The 15,658-nt window shown below is 45.1% G+C and overlaps 1 protein-coding gene across 1 annotated transcript in view; it reads left to right on the top strand.

Annotated features, from left to right (window-relative positions):
- The window catches only part of Lama4 (laminin subunit alpha 4), a 141,075-nt gene that overhangs the window by 57,963 nt on the left and 67,454 nt on the right, over nt 1-15,658 (top strand). Inside the window, exons 5-9 of the mRNA NM_001309447.1 lie at nt 4,009-4,223; nt 5,854-5,928; nt 7,598-7,749; nt 8,883-8,993; nt 13,414-13,525. Coding sequence (NP_001296376.1) covers nt 4,009-4,223; nt 5,854-5,928; nt 7,598-7,749; nt 8,883-8,993; nt 13,414-13,525 — 665 coding nt within the window. The remainder of the gene's footprint in view (nt 1-4,008; nt 4,224-5,853; nt 5,929-7,597; nt 7,750-8,882; nt 8,994-13,413; nt 13,526-15,658) is intronic.

Genomic DNA, 15,658 nt, shown 5'->3' on the forward strand with positions numbered 1-15,658 from the left:
TGAGAGTTGACTCTACCTACCACCAACAGATGGTCTTGAAACTCAGAGAAGGTTTCCATTGTGATTGAGGCTACAATTTACAGGATACAAAACTTTGTTCTCCTCCATGAAGTGTGTGTGTGTGTGTGTGTGTGTGTGTGTGTGTGTGTGTGTGTACACACCATGCGTCTGTACATGCATATGGAAGCCAGAGGTCACTGAAGTTGGATTTTGTTAATTCAGCCAATGAGCTCCAAGAATCTACTCATCTCCATCTCCCTCATCCTGGGGTCACAGGCATGTGCCACCCTGTAGGCTTTAACCTGTGTGCACGCTGAATGAAAATTAAACCTAGGCCTCCTGTTTGCACAGCGAGCACATTACCAACTGAACCATCTCCAGGTCGATCCCCATTGGTTGTCAGGAAACAACCTATGGTGATCAAATGGAATCAAGAATCAATAGAGAAAATGAAGAAATTGGCATCTGGCCTCCATGAGCCAAGCAAGACCTCAAGGTTCCCAGCTGCACACTGAAGTGGATCCAAATCCAATCTCAATGAACTTCCAAGTCTAATATTTTCTATTTGGTGAACTGCAGCAAAGGATAGAAATTCAATCCGGTCACATTCTCCATAGATGAATAATTTATGCTGGCCGGGAGACCAAAGGCCAGAGAAATCTGAGGCACAAAGACATGAGGAAATATGAATACCAAAGCTCATTGGACATTTCCTCTCAGGGTGTTTCTTTGTGGAGTGTGAAGAACTTACATTCATCCTCATCCTTTTCATAGGCTTGTAAAGAACGTTATATTATGTTTAATTCATTTCCTGTTCTTTCAGGACAGGAGCCCTGTGTTTTTCTTCTTCCTGTCTCCCCCCTATGCCTTACATAGAATGGAAATGAATTGTCCCTCTGTTGGGTGAATTTATTCATCATTCAGAACAGCGGCAGTGTGGTGCAATGTAGAGCAAGGGAAAGAACATCGGGGTTGGAAGGTCTGAGCCTTGAACTGTGACCTCCCATGTGATCCAGGAAAACCGGAGCAGCCTCTGGGCCTCAGAACGCTAGATGTGAGAGGTCTTTCTCCCAGCTGTCAGTGGAAACTGAAGGAGTAGGCACAGAAGCTCTGAGATGCCGCCTGGGCAAAAGATGTAGACTGAAGGATACCAGTACTACAGCTCCACCAGAGACAGACATCAGGAAGAGGCTGAGAAGCCTCGTACCATGTGTTGATCAATAGTGTGGTCAGAGGATCCTGGAGTTACATATGAGTCCTTTGCACTCACTGATCCTTTTTCCAAAGGTTCTGAATCGTGCTTCTCTTACCTCAAAGAGAAAGCTTTTTCTAATGCAGAATCTTATTACCACTGGCCTGATGGTTTGATCTCTTTGGAAAGGACTCCCTTATTGTCCACTCCCAAGACCATCTCCCTAGACCTATCCAGCCACAGTCTCTGGTCTCTCAGGTCTGGTCTGAGAGTGGCCAACACCACTTCTTTTCACGTCACTTCCGTGACACTCAGAACCCTCCCCTAGATTTCTCTTTATGTTTCCTCTTCCCATGAGAACTGATATCTCTGCCTGACCATCAGCTCCTCTAAGGAGGAACCATATGTTTCTTCCAGCTGCCCCCATGCCACCTTCAGCTACTCTAAGTCCATCCTCCACTCTAGCTTTAGGCTCTGCAGCAAAGACCGTTCCACAGTCATCCAGCAGACATATATAGTTTAACTTTGACGGACTCTGCTCATCTCCAGAAAAGCAATTATGCATCAGAATCCAAATTCCTACTTTTCCTTCAAAAGTAAGATCTGCAAACTCAAGTCCTTTGTTCCCCGAAGGCTATCAGTCTATTAACAAATGATTGGAGCCTAGGGGCAGGTGTCCCCTTAAATAAAGCCAACAGTCTTATCTCTCAAAACAGGATCTCTTATAGGGCCTTTGGGGAAGAAGATGACGGCAGTTTTGTCTCCAGACAGAGGAGTCTTTATCCAGAGCACACAGTTTGGCTTATGAGTGAAGTCTGAATAGATTTCAGTCTCTGCCTCCCACTTAGATGGGTGTCCTCTGTAAAGGCTGCTATGATGTAGACATTGGCTCTTACTCCTCAATAAATGCAAGTAGACACCAGTCTCTGCTAGTTTGCATACTAAAGCACCTAGAAGAACAAAAGTCTGGATTCAAAACTCATTATTTCTGGTGTTCTCAGTCCTGCCACACACTTTGGGTCCAGACTGCCTTTGCTCAATCACAAGATGGCAGCCAGTAGCTAGGGCTCTGGTCTGCTGCACTTCTCTGACATGCAAGCAAGCATCTAGGCTATGCATCCGTGCTAGCTAGTCTTATGTCACACTTATGACACTAGCCTGACACACGCTAGTGTCTTCTGAAAGAAGGGAACCTCAATTGAGAAAATGCTTTCATAGGATCTGACTGTAGGACATTTTCCTAATTAGTGATTGATGGGGGAGGGGCCAGTCCATTGTGGGTGATCCAGTCCCTAGGTTGGTGGTTCTCAGTTCTGTAAAAAAGCAGGCTGAGCAATCTATGATGTGCAAGCCAGTAAGCAGTGCCCTCCATGGCCTCTGTATTAGCTCCTACCCTCAAGTTCCTGCCCTGCTTGAGTACCTACCTGTCCTGACTTCCTTCAGCGATGGACTATGATATGGAAGTATAAGCCCCCCCAAAACCTTTCCTCCACGACTTTTTGGTCATGGTGTCTCATCATAGCAAAAGTAACCCTAACTAGGACAGCTCCCAAGGAATTACTCGCAAGTCGGTCACTTAGGGCTAGGAGAGTATTCTGCACCGACTTGGTTCCTGGAGCAGTTGATTATAACAGGGCAGGTTATGATTTGATTCACGGTGGAGATCCCATTGATGCATCTCATTACTATACATTTAGCAGATGTCATAGAGCATGTGGGGCCGTGCTCCAGGCAGGCATAAAACCTGGTCAGGTTGAACGAGCTCAGACCCGGAGAATCTCAGAGATCCCATGGCGGCACTGGAGTCACTCCCTTCCTGCATTGGAATATAAAACCACTACACACCACTGAGAGGACCACGGGCGATCAATCACATAGCATACCACTTGGAATTCTTCTTCATGCTAATGAGGTATCTAGATAGCCTTGACCCTGGCCAATGAGCTTCCCTTCCTGGGTATTACTTCCCCCGTGAAGAGGTATAGAATCCTGGGTTTACCCCGAATAAAGCTTATGCGTTCACGTCCACCATCAAATAAAGCAATATGAACAAGCAAGGATCATCTCAGAGAGCTGCTTCATTAATGACTGCCACAGGAAAGGCCTTCCCCTTACAGAGTCTTGGCTAAAACTCCCACAGGTTTTCTTTCCTCCTGCTCCTCCCATACTCTCAGCATTTCCTCCTAACCAGGCTGGATTCTGTTTGTCCTGGGCTCTGCCTTCCCCTTTCCTGCCTGGAGTATAGATACCCTGAGGGAAAGTGTAGACAGCAGCTGTTCCTGACTTCCCCTCCCAACTTCCCCTCCTGTGGTATACCAGCGGCACCTGGGTACCAAGAGAGGAGACCTGAAACCGCTGTAGACTCCCAGTTTTGGACTTTGTCCTACCTCTTCCCGGTGTGTGTGCACTCTTGGCAGAGAAGCAGAATGCAGTACGACAAAATGTGACCCCACCCATCACATGCTAGCCATGCACACCAGTCGGTAAGATTGCCAACGATGCCCTCACACGAATTCATCTAGACACTCCTGTGTCTGGAACCTGAATACCCTACAACACACTGAGAAAGAGTGGCTCCGAATTATGAGTTCAAGACCAGCCTCGGCTGTATAGGGGACACACAAAAATCAAAACAAATAATCAAATAAGTAACAGTAATTTTTTAGAAGTCTGGTCGTATTAATAAAATGGGAGACTCCAAATGAATTCCAGGTGGGCAAATATTCACTATATATTTCTTCTATGTAGGAAAGGTTTTTTCGAACAATGAGATAACTACGGATGCTAAAACATTTAACATGTTTAACGCCTTTCAGATGTGCTCCTGGTTACTATGGAAACCCCCTACTCATCGGAAGCACCTGTAAGAAATGTGACTGCAGTGGCAATTCGGATCCCAACCTCATCTTTGAAGACTGTGATGAAATCACTGGCCAGTGCAGGAACTGCTTACGAAATACCACCGGGTTCAAGTGTGAACGCTGTGCTCCTGGCTATTACGGGGATGCCAGGATCGCCAAGAACTGTGCAGGTACAGATCGAAAACCCCTCGGCCAGCTGTGTGGCCAGCATAGCTCTCCATCGAGACTGAATTTAGGTGAAGAATTTCTGTTGAGGAAATATTGTCAGTGTCCTCCTGACTTTTATCTAGAGCAATATACGTTGAAATTTACCCCAGTTAGACCTTCTCATCAAGGCTACCACTGAACCTTAGCCCTGGGTGGATATACACAAGAGACAAGAGCAGAGTGATTCCTGTCTTATTCTGTTCATATTGGTGATTTTGATGGAAGGGAACATGGGTGTCCGGTGTGGCTCGAGTGATTTGTTTTGTGCTGGAAGCTGTCTCCTCTTTCTGCTATGCTTAATAAAATTAACATTCCAGTTAAGTAAATTTGCAAAGCACGAACACACACGGCCCCCTCCATGTCCTCAGACTGTCAGTCAGTATCTTGGAGAGACTGTAAGAAATCTAATGGTTTAGGCTTCGGTTCGACCGCAGTGTGCACTTCTCCCATCCATTTGCTGCATAGAGTGAAGCCCTTCAGAGGGGAAACTAAACTGCTCTCCTTCAGGAGGAAGGAGGGCGGAAGCCAAGTGCTTCTTCTCCCTGGTTGACTATTAGAAAGGACGGGAGAGAAGAGGGCCTTGTGCCCTTACAGCATGCGTTCTGGAAAATTGCAGAGGGGTTTAATAATCTGCGTTGTGTGGAGCATTGCATAGCTGACTCATGAGTGATGTGCCCCTTGGAGCTAATCTGTGACTATTCCCTTAGGGGAAATTCACAGCTCTGTCGCAGCTTATGGCCGGCTAGCAGAGACAGCCTAGGAATTATTCTTCTTAAAATGTTACAAATTTACTTCCCCACAGAAACTCAGAGGGGATTGGGAGTGTAACTCAACAGGAAACCATATGGTTGGTTCCATCCCAATCCTTGCCAGCTCCCCACCCCTCAACCCCCTGGGGTTAAAAAACAACTAGCAAAAAATGAAAAGCCAGCTAAGATTGGATGTTGTTCTTGTTTTTCAAAAGGCATTACAGAAAACCATCAGTAGGTGAATGGCTTTTAAAGTCATGTAAATATGTTCCCAATTCTTTCCCTGGAATCAATCCTAGCATCCATTCCCCAGATACCTCTCATTTGGGGTTTGGAGTCAGTCTTGCCAGAGGTCGAAAGCTCAGCCAAGAATTGCTTCTGAGCCTAGCACTCTCCCCTCTGGGGCTCTTCCCTCACACCTGGCAGGGACCAACGCTGCCCGTGGAAACTCTGTGAGGAGAAGGATAGCTTTCGATTTCAAGTTGAATGCTGAGCTCTGTGGCCCTTGTTTCCTTGTGAAATTTTCCTCGGCCTTTTGGGACTGAAGCATCTGTTGTGTTAGGGTAGAATCCTAAAGAGTCGGGAAAAGAATACTAGGAAAGTGAGATTCAGTTTTGCTTAGAGGTCATTTTTTTAACATCTCTCTTACCTGCATTAAACTGGTTAAAGGGCCTATATCTTGACATCATAGATATCATAGACTCCATACTCTTCAGGATGGATATAAGTAATCCCCACAGCAGGACTGCACACCAATAGCCAGTGTTTCTGGAAACCGTGGAAATACCATCCTATTTTAGGCATTAAAAGGTGACTCCTTACTCTGTGTTTTTGTTTCCCTCAGTGTGCAACTGTGGGGGCGGCCCATGTGACAGCGTAACCGGAGAGTGCTTGGAAGAAGGATTTGAACTCCCTACAGGCAAGGACTGCCCAACTCTAAGGAAATGACTTACCATGACTAACCCACTTTCTCTAATATGCTACACGTGTTGTGAACCATTTGTAGTTTAAAAGAAAATCAAAAATGTGGAAGAAAAGAACTGATTACCACAAGAAATCCTCTGACCTCCACATGCACACTGTGGCACAAGCGTGCGTACATGTGTGCACACGCGCGCGCGCGCGCACACACACACACACACACACACACACACATTTTAAAACTGTAAAGATGGATGTGATATCACTTTCCCTGAAACCTCTGGTTTAGCCCCTGGTATTTGCCCCAGGATACTGGACCCTGTACAAAGGTCCCTGGTGTTCTCGATCTCATTCAGCAGTGAGACAGCTCTTGCTGACATCACTCCCAGACGTTAGACATCTTACTTCTCTAGTCCTCATGCTCAGCTTCTTGCTCTCAGGACAGAGCCCTGTCTGCATTGGCTGACTGGTGCTTCCCGGCAGCTGTAGAAACGGAAAGACGAGGAAACTTAAACAGTTCTTCCCGACTCACCCAAATTGAGGCCTGACTACATTTATAAACTGACAAGGACTTACCAAGTGAGAGCTGCCTTCTCTTTTGCCTAAATTGCCCTGTCACTCACGAGCAAGGAAGCTTTTTTCTCAGAGTACTTGAATTATAGAGAAATTATCAAACTGCAGTTTACCACATCCTAGAAGATGCCCGAGATGTGATACACGGCAGGGCGAAGTCTGCACTTATCTAAGCTGCCTTCATCCCTTGACCAGCATCACTGAAAGGAGCCAGATGCCTATATAGTCCTAACCATTTCCTTCAGCAGCCGGAAGTGTCGTCTGGGGATTCAGTCTAAGGGCACTTATAGGTAGCACTAAGTTAATAACAAATTAACAAATTAGCATGCATTAAGCCTTTCGTGTCCATCAGCTCTGCAGAAAACAGCAGAGCCCGTGGGAAGAATCTTGGGAACCCCCAAGGTGCAAAGAGGTCAAGACAGGGTTCGAGGCTTGGTGTGTGTTCTTTTTGATTGTGTCCGCGGAGGGCAGCTGGGTCCTGGGTGGGGCTCACAGTGTGAAAGGTGAGGAGTGAGGAGAAATTGGGGCTTGTCTCTTGAGCATGCCCAGGTTTAGTCTCAGCCTGGCACCTATCTCAGAGACCAAGACATGACGTTAGCCAACAATTGTACCCTACAGACCTGCTCTGAGGATTCGTTCATCCAGAGGAGCCAGGCCCTCCCTGGGGGACACATAGGCAGGTTTGGCATTCTCTGAGTGACTGAGAAAAACTGATGAGAAAAGAATGATATTTGGCCACCAGCCTGCTCTACCAGCTGCCACCAAGTAAACACCGGAAGCTGACATGAATGAATGGGGGGGGGGGGCTAGTAGGAAAAGTGGGAAGGGCTTCTTTTCTACCCATCCCACGATAGTCCTTTCTGTCAGCAATTAGTGTTTGTATTAACCTGCTGTCCCAGCCTGTCATTATGTTTTATGTGGGACTCCTGCCCGATGTGTGACTTGGTTTGGTAAACACTGGTTCTACATGGCCATATCAACTCCTTGGGAAACAAAACTAGACATGGTCTTAGCCAATGGCGTCCACATTAAAGTCACGTGCTTCCAGGCTGACTTTTGGCTCTGCAGAAATGACTTTCCTGTTTCATCTCCAGGCTGTGATAAGTGTGTCTGGGACTTGACCGACGACCTGCGATTAGCAGCGCTCTCCATCGAAGAGAGCAAATCCGGGCTGCTGAGCGTGTCCTCCGGCGCTGCGGCCCATAGACACGTGACCGACATGAACTCTACCATCCACCTCCTCAAAGTAGGCTGAATGTTGCTCTTTTCACTGTAGTTTCACGGGATCCCTCTCAGCAACCTCTGTTGGCATCTGAGCTCCATGGTTATGTTATAGATGGTGTAGGTTCAACATAGATAATACCCAGTTATATGAGGAGTGAGGAAAAGCTCACGGTAATCAAAACCAGCACACCGATTTATTTTCATTAGTCAAACTAACATAATGGTTACGATTGTTTTTGTCAGTGCCTCACCTCTAGCCATTGCTCTGTGAGTTCAGGTAAATTAGCAATACCCACAGTTGACTGAAAATGTGCAGTGCAGACTAAAATAAGTGTCGCAAACTGGAGTGCCCATGGGATCTTAGCGAGCACTTGGAACTGCCTTGCCAAACTGCCCTGCCTGGACACATAAGACTCAGACTCGCCCAGACCCAGGGCAGTAAATATACTCAACCCTTCCCATAAGGCACACCTAATGGACTTAATCCAAAGTAGCCCCAGGACAGCAGCATTTCCACCAAGCTTCTAAAATGTGCGAACAAGAGGGGGCAGGGGGAGTGATCCAAAAAAAAATAAGAGAGAGAGAGAGAGAGAGAGAGAGAGAGAGAGAGAGAATTATCTCTTTACACCCAGAGGAAGAAAGCGTGTTTCTAAAATCCATTTTCTTTGATCCTGATTACTTGATGAGTTTCTCTAGTACCTGATCAGATTGAAATTTGCCAGATTCCCAGCCTAATTAGAGTGTTTTCGACAATAGAAAAGGGTGCCCTTTCCCTGCAGCCAGCTCGGTGCCTGGCCAGAGGTCACTGAACAATATTAAATGGCAGATTTTTCAGTGTCCAGAAGCTGTTTACCCAACCCTTAATAGAATTCTACAGCACTCTGTGATCAGACTATAAAGAACAGAGGTCATGGGCTGGAGAAATGTTCTTAGTGGTTAAGAACACTGGCTGTTCTTGCAGAGGACCTGGGTCCAATTCCTAGCACACACGTGGAGGTTCACAACTGTCTGTAACTCCAGCTCCAGGGAATCCAACACCCTCTTCTGGCCACTGCAAACACTGCACTCATTCACAAATTGACACTAAGATCCACACAAATATTTAATCTAAAAATAAATATGAATAAAATATTTTAACCCTCCCCCCCCCCACAGACAAGGTTGTCAGAAAGAGAAAACCAGTATACCCTGAGAAAGATCCAGATAAACAACTCAGAGAACACACTGAGAAGCCTCCTGTCTGACGTAGAGGAACTGGATGAGAAGGTATGTGTTCCAAGTCTGTGCTTGGTGTATGTCAAACTTCTCCTGGGGAGATACAACACACACGTCTGTTCACCCCCAATACCACCAAAGTCCAACTCCATAAACCAATGAGTTTTATTGGGGTTACTTACAGGAATATGGGTGAAGAGTAATTTACAGGAGCATAAATTACTCTAAACGGCTTACATCACCCAGGCCCACTACAGCATGGCTGACAGCTTACAAAGCTGGGAACCCAAAACACACTGTATAGCCTTCAGGCTGCTCAATAGGTTGGAGAGTGACTCAGTTGGTCTTCCAGACACCTCAGTTGGTTTCTGTTTCTCACAAGCACCTGGTCTTGTCTGAGTGTCTTCTTTGCACCTTAGCTCAATTTATCTAAGGGGGACTCTCAGCTTTTACTGTTGACTCTGACAAGGAGGGGCCTGGTGAATCTGGTCTGTTTCAGGAATTTCCTGAATGTATTTGAGTTGGTTTTGTTTCGTTTATTTTGGTTTGGTTTGGTTTTGGCATGGTTTGGTTTTGGAATTTTTTTCCTGTTTACAGAGCTTCTCTGTGTTGAATGCTTCAACCTAGTAGGAAACTTTTAAACAACAGGGTCCACTTTGAGGAATACAGTTAGCCTGGGTAAACCTAGCAAATCACGAGCAATGAGGCTTTAAGAAGCCTGACCCATGAGTGTCTCAAAATAATCAAGGCCAGATCTACAGTAAAAGTTAATAAAGGGCATCTTCTGGTCTTCCCATTTTAATAGCTTTTCTTGAAAATTTACTCTTGTGGTGAACTTTCTATGCATTCATTCCTGCTAACACATTTGATGTGTGCTGCAACTAGGATAGTCATTTAATTGTTTGCATAGCACTGTACAGATAAGAGCTATTGAGCATCCAGGAATGTGCATTAGTGTATACAATATACACTTTAAATGTTAGTAAAAAAAAAATGAAAGAAGTTAGCTGGTAAAAACTTGCCACTCAAGCCTAACACCCTGAGCTCAGTCCTTAGAACCCACGTGAGACAGGTCAGGTCATTTTTAAAAGTTCTTATTTTAACTCTGTACGCTTGCCATGTATGTACATGTACACACACACGAATAAAAAATAAATTAAACGTTTAAGAAGAATCTTGACCTAGGCCTTGAAGTTGATTTAAGTCTAAGACAATAGACAAGAATTAACAGTCGGAGATACCATCAACCATCTCCACTCGGCCATGAAGAACCCTTGCCCAGTATACTCAGAGAAGTGTGGTTTTCAAACGTTGAAGCCATTGAAGTATTCACAACAAAACAGCTGGCTAAATTTGCATTTCAGAAGTATTCCTTCTTCTGTAGAGAGGATAGGTTAGGTCTGGAAAGACTGAGGGTGGGGTGCAATGGGAGATTGCCACAGAGATGGGAAAAGAGAGGTTGGTTCCTTCCTTGCCTTCCCTTGTAAAGGATTTGCAGTGAGTGTGATGGACGAGACTGGGGAGACGTAAGGGGACAGAAGCAAGGATGGCAGTTGGGATGAAAGGGTTACATGACCAATCAGAAGTCATATGACTAATTAGAAGTCATATGACCAATCAGAAGTCATATGACCAACTAGAAGATACAGTAGCAAAGAGGGAAAAGTTTGGTCTGGTAGAATGGATGAGTAAGTACAGATTAAATTACTCTAGACAATTTAGGTATGAAGTCAGTTCCTGTAGATGTCCCGGGACAGCTAGAGACTCGAGTCAGCAGCTTAGGCACTAAATGGGGGAGGCACAGGTATCTGGATGTCCCTAAACAGGAGGAAGGGAAGCCCACAGAAGTTGACATCCACCATTCAGGTTTGAAGAAACATACCAATATTCCTACTGTCTCCATGTCCACGTGTTTCCCAGAGTAGTGACTAAAATTAATCACAAAAGAATTGCAACTTAAAAAATAAAATTCATGGTGATTCTACAGATTGGTTATCATCATGGCTTAATTTTATGAGGAAAATTCACCACTGGGGTGAGTACATGATCAATCCATTGTAATGGTGTAATTAATCAGCCAGTTTATAACTATAGGTAATGTTTTAACTACAGGTTTTTGGTTCTGTTTTGAAGCAAGGCACACCTGTTTGATCGCATGCACACACCATTTTCCTTCCATGAACGAAGCTCCATAAAATAGATTAGACCTTTAAGACCCCTAAATACTGTATGATATTTGGTAACTTTTCAATTTCCAGGAATAAACATCCATTTTACATCATTTATATGTATAGGCCTATGTAGATAAAAGAATGACTATAGGTCTCTGTCCATCCTTATGTCTCACAGCGCCCTCTGGTGTCCATTAGTTAAAAGTGTTCTTCTAGGTGTCCTGTCTCTTCACATTTTAAAGTTAAAAGTAAATTTAAAGACAGTCATAACAGTAGAACATTTCTTTGAAGTATAAGACCAAAGTATGCATATATATAATCGCGTGTGTGTCCAATTTTGAAAACGAGTCTCGTTTTTTTCTACATATAACATTTAAATGGGATCCAACATAAACATTTTTAATGCATTATATGTCACATTTATGTTTTAAGAGCAGCGGAGGGTGGCGTGAAGAGTAAGATTCATTTTATTTTCTGCAACATCTAATTTTTACATGATCACACCACTTTTTCTCAAGAAAGTCTTAGATGAGCCCAGGAGAAGACTGGTGTTGGGGAAGGGATGCGATGACCCAGAAGGGACAGTACACTCGGGGACCACACTTTATTCGGAGTCTGATGACCATGTCGCCTCTCACAGATATCCTATTTTGTATTAAGGAATATCTGACTTGGCTGACAAATGGCTTCTGTCTTAATTAGGGTTCCTTTGTCTGGGATGAAACGCCATGACCAAAGCAACCTGGGGAGGAAAGGGTTTTATTTCACTCCCTATAACATATAACAGTTCATCGTCAAACACAGTGAGGGCAGGAAGTTATGCAGGGCAGGAACCTAGAGGTAGGACTTAATGAGGAGGACATGGAGGCGTGCTGCTTACTGGCTTGCTCCCCGTGTCTTGTTTGACCTGAGTTCATGTAGAACCTAAGACTATCAGCCCAGGAGTCCCCTTCCCGCAATGGGCTCGGCTCTCACCAATATCATTACTTTAGAAAATGCCCTGCCGGCTTGCATCCTGCCAGATCTTGATGAGGCATTTTCCCAGCTGAGGCTCTCTCCACTCTGATGGCTTGTGTCAAGATGACATAAGCCTAACCAGTACAACGTCTAAATGCTTCTTTTATGATAACATTTCTGCATTTTCTTCCTTAGTTACTATAGAGGGACACTTGCTTGGTTTATCCTAAAAAGGGCAAAAACATCGCCAGTGATATCATTCCCTAGTCCTGTAGGTAGAACACTGTATAAAAGGAGAGAGTTTGGAGCAACCACTTCCCTAGTCTGGGGAACTTGCTCAGTAGCCTTCCAGCACGCCATCCACCAGACTTCAGCCTGCTATCTGTATGATCATTAAAGCCTTTTATCACAGAGTTGAACCAAAAAGGCACCAGAAATAGCAAGCTGATCCTTATTAAATACAGGCTGAAGAACTCCTCCTCCTAGCTACTTAACTCAGCAACCCGTCTGTCCTGTCCATTGTTAAAAGGAAGTACACGTCTCTGGTGCAGTGGAAGCAATGTCCTGGCCTTTAGGTCATCTCCTGCCCATGACTATATCCAGAAATGTACACACACATGCGCATACGCACACACATATGTACATGCCTGTGCACATGCACACACACCCTTTCTTCTAAAGCCACAGCACAGCCGCTGGGGTTTAATGGTGTTAAAGGCTTTATCGGAGCTCTGAGACAGAGGCACCACACCGAGCGGAGTCAGCCCCTGGGGGGAAAAGTTCCATTCGCTCTGTGCCAAATCCGCCTGAGCCGTTGTTTGCACACAAGGGCCATCAGTGTTGATGGGAAATTGGAAGGAAGCTCTGGAAACAGCAGTTATCCCAGGGTGTATTATCCTAGTGTGTAAATCTCTGTGGTGAGTCAGTTTCAGCAGTGGTTGGAGCACCCAGTAGGAACATTGCGGGATCTGCCCTCTTTCTCTATCATTCCCGCTTTGACGATGGTTAAGCCCTTCCATCAGAATGCTGTCCACGTGATCGGCATACTCGGGTCATTACCTATTCTGGCATCCTGAGATATAGAAACAATTGCAAGGACAAGACCCATGTGATAAGAGGTCGGTTGGGACCGAACCATGACTAATGGCCTCGGTATATTATCTAATTTTAATAGCACTGGTTATTACCTAGTCTCCCTGCATGACTCCTAGGACCACTCAGTAAGTCATAGAGCTGGCACGCTAGGAAGGTTCCTCATGTCTGCCGAGTGACTACGTTGTACTCACCCACGCTCATGGTTGAATATACAGCATAAATCTAACGTTTACTCGTATACTCTGTAGGGAAGCCGAGCCTCAAGGAAGGGGACGCTGGTTGAAAAGGAAAGCACGGATACAATTGACCAGGCAACTCAGCTCGTCGAGCAAGCCCACAGCATGAGGGACAAAATCCAAGGTGAGCCTCTTCTCTTCCGTCTAACTTTTCACGTCGAGGAAACATTCGGTGTCTGGGTGACAGTTGAAGAGTGGCTGTCAGGGGTTGCTGTGTGCTGGAGCGCAGTGTTCAAAGGGCTACAGAGTTCAGCTTCAGTACCGTCTTCAGGGCAGCTTTGCTCGCTGAGATTTCTGAACGCCCGTTCCTATGCATTATCTCTCAATGTTCAAGAATAAACATACGCAGCCACTCTCTCTAGGCATCCCACTTACATTGAACGCCACGGTCCCTTTCTATTGGAGGAAGTGCGGTGTCTTTAAAAGGAAAGAGTTTAGTTGGAGTCCCATTTTTCCAGTTATTCACAGCCCCAGAATATGTCTTTGGTAGATAAATAAACCATGTCAGGCGTGGTTGTGCAAGCCTCTGACCCCAGGGCTGGGAGATAGAGGCAGGGAGATATGAGCCTGGTCTACACGGCAAGTTCCAGGCTTGTTTTTAGGTCACACTTTGAAACACTGTGTCATAACACTGGAGGTGGGGGTGTGTGTGAGGAGAACGAGAGCAGACCAGTCCAATAGTCTCTGTCTGTTGCTCAGTGACCACAGACAAGTGAGTAGAGTAGGTTTGTAGCCCAAAAGCAAAGGGACGAGGGCTCTGGATGATTCCTTGTCCTGAAGCCCTGTGACAGAGTCTACCCATCCTACTGGAGCTGTCACTCCTCTGAGCTCTGATTTTTCCACTAAATACAGGCTGCATCTCGGAGACTGTTTTAACAGCGGTGCGGTGAAAGCTGTCTCCAATTTCCCAACAGAAAGAGACTGCATTTGTTCTAGGATAAAGAGACATTCCTCGGGTTAGAGTCGGCAAAGATCTGCGATTTGTTTCCATGGTTTTTCTTTTATTATGCTATAAATCAAGAGTTAGGCGATAATACCAAAGGCATCTCAGGGCACAATGACAGTAAAGAGACCCACAGTGAAAGATTCATATCTTTCTACTGAGGAGCTAGGAGCGTATTCTAGGCTAAGGGACATATAAAGCCAAAATTGATCCTTTGCTTTGCTTCCTTGGATGTCTGTAAAGTACAGTGGAAACCAATGGCTTACATTTCAGACCTCCCACTGCCCTCCTCCCTAGCTCACGTGTTTGCATTCACTGATAAAATATTCCTTTCCTAAAGCGCCATTCTATTGATTTATTCAAACAGTGAGAGTGATCCTAGACATATGCCCTCATGTTTATCCAATTGAGAAATGAATGCCCCATTAGGCAGCAAATAAAGTCAAGACCCTTCTAAGCCAGACAGAGGAAGTAATTCACCTTTGCTATTTAGCAAACCAGACCTTGGCCATTAGGTGCTTCCTTTGAAAAGAATCTGAGCTATCTTACTTGTCCTTTGGTCATGGGACAGGACAGAGGAAAAAAAAAATACCAAGCAAAGGGAAGTAGGAAGCTAATTTTCATCAGTTTTCATTTCTTTAAAATAATGTATGAATAGTTTCCAAAGACCAAGGCACAAATGTCATTGTATTGCTTTGTGCTAATCTATCCCAGACACAGCTAAAACAAAACAGCCTGAAACTGAGCAGAATTTACATCAAAATGGCAAATAATTCAGCTTTGCCCCACCAGAACTTGGGGTGGGGGTAGGGTTAGGGGACAGTGTGTTTGGTTCATTTGAGGTTTACATTTTGTTTATTTCAAGAAATCATACTTTAGACTCTGTGTGAAGAGTGAATGTTTAAGGCTTTGATACTTGGGGCTTTGGAGGGGTTAGCATCAGTTGATCTCCCTGTAACACTCATAGTAATGTCCGGTGCATTAAAACCATCTATTCCCACTTATGTTCCTTCAAAATTCAAGAATGCTGTACGGCATGGATAGCACATCACTTCTCATTCCCAACCACCCTAAAATAGCTGCCAGAGTCCTTCAACCCCTCGCCCTGATGTGATTTATGTGACATCAGTGTTTGTCACCCATCTTATCCGGACAACCACACAGATCATAGCAAACCACAGACACACAATTTCATTACGCCAGGAAGATAAAGCACTTCCTCCCAGAGCTGCCAGAGAACAAGGGCGCCATACAACCTCTCCTCTGATCATATGGACCAGGAATGAGGGTGTCAAAGAACTGTTACATGTCAGA

This window comes from Rattus norvegicus, chromosome 20, assembly GCF_036323735.1.
Source record: "Rattus norvegicus strain BN/NHsdMcwi chromosome 20, GRCr8, whole genome shotgun sequence".
In the NCBI taxonomy this organism is placed as follows: Eukaryota; Metazoa; Chordata; class Mammalia; order Rodentia; family Muridae; genus Rattus; species Rattus norvegicus.